Source organism: Myotis brandtii, unplaced genomic scaffold (assembly GCF_000412655.1).
Source record: "Myotis brandtii unplaced genomic scaffold, ASM41265v1 scaffold62, whole genome shotgun sequence".
In the NCBI taxonomy this organism is placed as follows: Eukaryota; Metazoa; Chordata; class Mammalia; order Chiroptera; family Vespertilionidae; genus Myotis; species Myotis brandtii.
In genome coordinates this window covers 3,081,329-3,088,602 of record NW_005370366.1, presented here as the reverse complement: position 1 = coordinate 3,088,602, position 7,274 = coordinate 3,081,329, and the positions used below count along the sequence as shown (strand labels likewise).

At 38.3% G+C, this 7,274-nt stretch overlaps 1 protein-coding gene across 5 annotated transcripts in view; it reads left to right on the top strand.

The window, feature by feature from the left end:
* The window catches only part of ZMYM5 (zinc finger, MYM-type 5), a 61,992-nt gene extending 58,192 nt beyond the window's left edge, over positions 1-3,800 (top strand). For all 5 annotated transcript variants that reach the window (XM_014528149.1, XM_014528151.1, XM_014528150.1 and 2 more), the window contains one exon: positions 2,587-3,800. In XM_014528149.1, the coding sequence (XP_014383635.1) occupies positions 2,587-3,279 (693 nt within the window). In that variant the 3' untranslated portion in view covers positions 3,280-3,800. The remainder of the gene's footprint in view (positions 1-2,586) is intronic.
* Positions 3,801-7,274: the final 3,474 nt, after the last annotated feature.

Genomic DNA, 7,274 nt, shown 5'->3' with positions numbered 1-7,274 from the left:
CAGATTTTTAATATTTCCTACAACTTTTGTGATATCATACTATGTTAGTACAGTTCTGGTAATATTATTATACTTAAAATCCTTTTATTTTTGAAATATTAATGTTTATTGCATGTAATATTATATGTAAGATCATTTTTCTTGAATAATTGGTGTTTATTGCAGGTAACATTGTCATATTTAAAATTGTTTTTCTTGAGATATTAATGTTTATTGCATGTAACATTTAAGATCATTTTCTTGAAATATTAAGGTTTATTGCATGTAACATTATTATATTTTAAATCATTTTACTGGAAATTAAAAAAAAGAACTTCATCAGCAAACTGAAAGAAAAGGCATGTTAATATAGCAACAGGTTTAATGACTTTTAAGTACATAAAATTAATTTTAAATAAATGGAGAAATATACCATATTCATGGATTGGAAAATGTCAATACTGTGAAGATGTCAGTTTTCTCCAAATGAGCGGTAGACTCAATGTAATTACAATCAAAAGCCCAGGAGAGCCCAGGCCAGCCAGTTCAGTGGTTAGTGTCAGCCTGCACATGGGAGGATTGTAGGTCCAATCCCCACCTCCCCCCCCCCAACACCCTCTGGAGTGCTTGTGGGAGGCAACCAATAGATGTCATATGAATGTTTCTTTTTCTCTCTCTCTCTCTCTCTCTCTCCTCCCTTCCTTTCACTCTGTCTAAAAGCAATGGAAAAAAATATCCTCACTCCTTGGGTGAAGATATTTTTAAAAAGCCCAGCCCTAACCGGTTTGCTCAGTGGATAGAGCATCAGCCTGTGGACTGAAGGGTCCCAGGTTCAATTTCCGTCAAGGACATGTACCTTGGTTGCGGGCACATTCCCAGTAGGGGGTGTACAGGAAGCAACTGATTGATGTTTCCCTCTCATCGATGTTTCTAACTCTCTATCCTTTTCTCTTCCTGTAAAAAAAAAAAATCAAAAAAATATATATTTTTAAAAAGCCCAGTAGGATGTTTAATTGAGAAACTGATTTTTTTACATATATATTTTTTATTTCAGAGAGGAAGGGAGAGGGAGATAGAAATGTCAATGATAAGAGAGAATCATTGATCGGCTGCCTCCTGCACGCCCCCGCACTGGGGATCGAGCTTGCCACCAGAGCATGTGCCCTTCACCGGAATTGAACCTGGGACCCTTCAGTCTGCAGGCCGTTGCTCTATCCACTGAGAAAAACCAGTTAGAGTGATAAATTGATTTTAAAACACAGTAAGGTTATAAAAAGAAAAAAGTTGGGTGAAACTACCCGATTTCAAAGCTTAGGGTAAAGAAAGTACAGTACAGGTCAAGGAAAGAGAAAAGAGTGCAGGTTTTCTTTTCCAGACTTTTGATAAAGGCAGAAGGTAACAAAGAATAAGTACTCTTTCCAGTTAATGATGTTGGAACAAATACGTATATTCTATATGAAAAAAAAGAGAAGTGAGCCAAGGTGGGGCTAATGTCAGCTCACTCGAAAAGTCAGGGAAAAGGGAGCCTTGGGGACAGGTTTAAGGGTTTAGCCCAGGACAAACTGCCACTTCCCATTGCTCCTCTTGTTGTCAGTCTCATCGGATTTCTTAGAGTTTAGGAGATACATGCCTGTGGGGGAATAAGAGACAGAAGGGGCAGGTTTGGGCCTGCTCTGGGGAGGGAGAACACACCAACTCTTAATTTCTTAAGCTCCATAGTATAAATTGTTCAAGTTATGACATATATAAAACTATTATAGCTATCAAGCCTTCAATTCCCATTGTATACATCTTTGTTCTTTTTCTTCTTTATTTTGCATTTTTATTTTATTGACTCCAAAGTAGGTAATGTGTCTTTTTATTAAATGGAATCATACAATATGTGGTACTTTGTGACTGGCTTTCACATACTTATCATCTGTTTTCAAGGTTCAGCCATGTTGTAGTACGTATCTTGGCTTCACTTTTTATTGTCAAACTAGAGGCCCGGTGCACAAATTCATGCATGGGTGGGATCCGGCTGGCCCCAATCGGCCCCATTTGGGCTGGGCTGGCCTGGAGGTTGACTGGCTGGCCCCACCCCCTGGTCGAATTCCCAGTCAAACTCCCGGTGAAGGGGACAGTTTGCATATTAGCCTTTTATTATATAGGATAATGTTCCATTGTATGGATAATACCACATTTTAATTTATCCATCAGTAATGGACATTTGAATTATTTCTACTTTTTGGCTATTATGAATAATATTGCTATGAACATTTTGTGTAAGTCTTTGTGTGGGCATATATTTTCTTTTTGGCATTGCTGGGTTATATGATAACTCTAATTTTGAGTAATTTCCAGACTGTTTTTCCAAGCAGATACACCATTTTACATTCCCTCCATCACTATAGGAAGATTCCAGTTTTTCAACATCTTGCCAGCACCTGTCTTTTCATTGTAGTCATCCTAGTTGGCGTGAAGTAGAATTCGGTGGTTTTTATTTGTATTTCTTCTTCAATGACTAATGATGAACATCTTTTGGTTGCTTACTGGGCATTTGTATATACATTATTTTTTTTTAGTGTTAATAATTCTAAGATAAAAATATAATCTGTTTCTCCTTAGATGTTGGAAGCAAAATCAAAGAAAATATCCATATCAGAAAACAGAAAAAGAAATGCTATTAGAGAAGAAAATGAAAGGAAATTATATGGATCATTGAATACACTTTTGGAAAAAATAGAGGGAATACCAAGAAAAAAGGAAAAGACTTCAGAGCCACAGGTATCAGCAGAGTGCAAGATAGATGCATCACTAACCAAACAGGATATGAATTTACCTGCTTCTGTGTCCATCATAGATGATACATTTCAAGAGCAACTGGAAAATAAAAAATCTGAAGGCTCCACTCAAGCAGTTGTGCTTTCTGGAGATCCAGGCACATGGCCCCGATTTTTAAATATTAAACAACGGAACATTCTTATAGAAAATGATCCCCCTCAAGTAAGAAATTTTAACTTTCCAAAAGACAATACAGGGAGGAAGTTTTCAGAAACTTATTATACACGAATTCTTCCAAATGGTGAAAAAACCCCTAGATCCTGGTTGCTTTATTCAACCTCAAAAGATTCTGTGTTTTGTCTATATTGCAAACTCTTTGAGGGAGGAAAAAATCAATTGAAGAATGAGAATGGGTGCAAAGATTGGCAGCACTTATCACACATTCTTAGTAAACACGAAGAAAGTGACAACCACATCACCAATAGTTTTAAGTATTCAAAATTAAAATCTGATGTGGAAAAAAAACAAAACTATTGAAACTGTAGAACACAGAGAACATGAGAATGAGACCAATGAGAGTGTGCTGTTGCTGTACACGTGATATACCTGGTAGGATCTTATGTTCACTCACAGATCTGTACTTCACAGTCAATACCATTGTGTTCTAAGGCTCCTACAGAGAGTAACTCAATAGTCCATTTGCAATAAGCATAATGGCAAAGAAATAGTAAAGAATGTTTGTTTTCCAAATTCTAAAGGTATTTTGATTCAATAGGAATTAATGCAGGTTTCAGTAAACGCAGTTGTTAATTTTTTCAATCTATCCACACGTTTTTAAAATGGCATTTGATAGGTTTGGTTAATTTTCTATTCTAAGTAGAAAGCACAGAAAGAGGTAGAAAAAGGCTTAACTTTATCAATACCAGTTTGAACAAGATACTTATGTGAACAAGTGTTCTCATCATTATTATTAAAGTAAAAACATTCAGCAGCAGTCTAAAAATAGAGTCGGATATGAAACTACAGATTTTTGCTATTAAACCAAATACTTGTGATTTATTTCTTTTGTGTAAAACACCCTTTTATTTTAGGAAAATAGCATTACTTGTTAAATAAATGTTTAAGGTGATTAATTTGCATTTTTTTGGTTTTTTAATTTGTAAATATTTTAGCTTTTATTGTTTTGTGAGAACTATAAGCATAAAGTTCCTATTTTTATGTTGGTATACATATAAGAAATATGAAAATAAAAATATATTAAGTTAACCTTTAGGTAATGTGGCATTTTTTTCCTCTGAAGATTTTCTGCTTGAAATCTGAGAAGTACTCATGAAAAGTAAGGATCTCATTTTCCCAGATGGTCAATCAATGTTCCCATCACTGTATATTTAGTAATTCTCTATTGTTTCTGATACCAATTTTTATCAGATATTAAATTCTTTTTAAAAAGTATGTATTTTTATTGATTTCAGAGAGGAAGGAAGAGGGAGAGAGAAATAGAAACATCAAGGATGAGAGAGAATCATTGATCGGTTTCCTCCTGCACACCCCACACTGGGGATAGAGCCCACGACCCATGCATATGCCCTGACCAGGAATCGAACCGTGACCTCCTGGTTCATAGGTTGACGCTCAACCACTGAGCCATGCCAGCTGGGCTAAATTCTTATGTATACTTCAGCTTCTCTCAAGGTTTTTCCTAGGAAACAAAATGACATATGAGCAGAACAAGGTACGTTCTTGTTGGTGGGGCTGACACTCAGAGTATTTGACTATAAGTGAGGCCTGTGTTGGATCTTCCAGGGAAATCATTCTCATTAATTTATAACCCTTTTTTTGCTTGTTTTTTTTTTGTTTGTTTGTTTATTTTTTTGTTTGTTTGTTTGTTTTTGCAGTGATCATTTCAATCTCTTAGACTTGGATCTGAATGAGCCTTTGGGATATTTCCAAAAATCCAGTTTGCTCTCAGAGGCCTATGAGGATATTCTAGAAAATATAGCAGGTTGTTCTGAAGTTCCTTTGCAAAAGGTTAATGGCCTTGTTATTTCATTAAAGCTTAGAGTTAATTGAATGACACATTTGTTACATGATTATATTAGACGAAGGGTCCAGTGCACAAATTCATGCACTTTAAAAGGAACTGTGGGCCGCAGGCTGTAGTGGGCACATGGGCAGGTCTCGGCCCATCCTCCATGCCCCTGCCTGGCCCCTTCCACCGCGTCCCCCGGTCCCCTGTCTGCCAGCAGTCCCGCTTCCACTGCCACTGCTCCCACCCACTGAAGGTGCTGGCACCCGCTGACGGTGTGGAGCGATTGGGGCCGGCACCAGCAGCAGGTGCAAGCAGGGCTGGCGCTGTCAGTGGGTGCGAGCGGTGGCTGCTGCCCCGATCGCCCCTTAGGAGTAGGGGGGGGTGGAGAAGCCCTCATGGGCGATCAGGGCCAGGAGCTGCCACTTGTACCTGCTGATGGCGCTGAGCAATCGGGACCCTCACTGGGTGCTGGAAGTGGGTGTGAACGGCAGCTCTAGAGCCAGCTGCGGGTGCGAGCAGCACCAGCGCCGGCAGCAGGTGCAACTGCTGGGCGGGACTGTGGCATGCAGGAGCAAAGAATTTTCAGTAACCACAGAGGCTCGCCTCGATGACAGCGACCAGTACCCCGCATTGGTCTGGCGCCCCTGCTCACCTCTACCATCCCGCTGTGGCCAACACCCACCATGTTCTGTACTCTGCCCAACTGCTGCCAATGCCTGCCATTTTCCACATGCATGTGTCAGCACATATCACAGTGACCGGTTGTTTGGTTGCTCCACAGTTTGGTCTATTTGCATATTAGCCTTTTATTATATAGAATAGACTGTTGAGTGTCTGAGCAAAGTAATGAAGTCAACCAGTGACTACTTAAATAATTTGGTAAGACCATCAAAAATAAAATTAGATCCTCAAATTCTTGCATTTCTTCAGCATATCTATCAGGCACCATAAACCCTTCATATAGTAATGAGTTAAATGTGAAAAATTCAAAATTTAGGTGCTTGGTTTATCGGTGTTCACTGTAAATTTCAACTTTTGGTATGTCTGAAGTTTTTGATAATGAAATGTTGAGGGGAAAAACCAACTGTAAATTCAGGAGATGATACAAGTAAATATTTCTTGGCAGGGGAATAACTTAGGTGTTTGTTTTTTTCTTAACTAGATCTTTTCTTTACATTGTAAAATTAGAATGTACTCGCTATAAAGAAGGAAGGCAGTACACAGAATGAGAAAGACAAGTCCTATTTTCTCTCCCCCACTCTCCTGCTATGGGATTGGTCACTAATGATGTGAACTATACTCAGTGTTTGTTTCCCATCCTTTTAATTTCACTGAGTAAAGGCATTAGGAAAAATGAGAAAGGACAATTCAAAGTAACAGTCCTCAAGAAATGGCAATTTATTGTTCTTCTCATTGAGAACAAGTGAAATTTTTTTCATAAACCTCACAATTTCAAATATTACATCTTTAAAATGCTTACATTGAGACATTTTTTTTTCTTTGATCCCCTGGCTCACCTCTGCTCAGTGCTGGAAGCTAGTAAGAGTTGCTATTAGCCACTTTACATGTACAATGTACAATTTGCTACATAAGATATAAAAGTGAATAAGAGGTTGAAATAAAGAGCTCAGTCAAGTTTGGTAAAAAGAATAGTGCTATATTACTTCAGGTCTTATCTATTCTATTTCAAAGCTTTGAAGTTCCCCACTGCTTCTAGTTTAGAACTCCCAATTTCTTAGCATAATGTAAGTTAGATAGCTATCAGTGTAAGGTAGTAGGGGAACACTGTAGACAGAACATGAAATACAAAATTTCGGAAATGGAATAGTCTTCTATAGTGTTGAATTATATAGCGTGTTTATATTAGGATGAAATTAGGAATTTGAGAATTTAACTGAAGCTGAAAGGAAAATCTGAATCATGTGCCTACATCTGTTTCTGAGACAGTAAGAAGTTTGAGGAGATAGTAGCATAATATTGAGGACTAGAGATGATTTTCAAAAGCTTATAGTTATCATTACTGTGAAAATTAGCCAACGAGGCCCGGTCAGGTGACTCTGTTGGTTCTGTTACCAGACTGCCTCCTGAATCAGGGGACAATGGGCTCTCCCCTCCTCAGCTCTTGCTAATTTTGTGAGAAGGAATACAGACAAATGGCAGACAGCAGAAGGAATACAGACAAGAAGCAGAAGCAAAGCAAGCCCATTTATTAAGAATACACTTGGCGCTCTAGCCGACTTGGCTCAGTGAATCAGTACATAGAGTGTCAGCCTGTGGACTGAAGGGTCATGGGTTTGATTCCGGTCAGGGGCATATGCCTGGGTTTCGGGCTCTATCTCTAGTAGGGGGCATGGAGGAGGCAGCCAATCAATGATTCTTTCTCATCATTGATGTTTCTATTTCTCTCCCTGTCTCCCTCTCTGAAATAAATAAAAATATTTTTTAATTAAATCTTTATTGTTCAGATTATTACATTTGTTCCTCTTTTTTCCCCCCATAACTC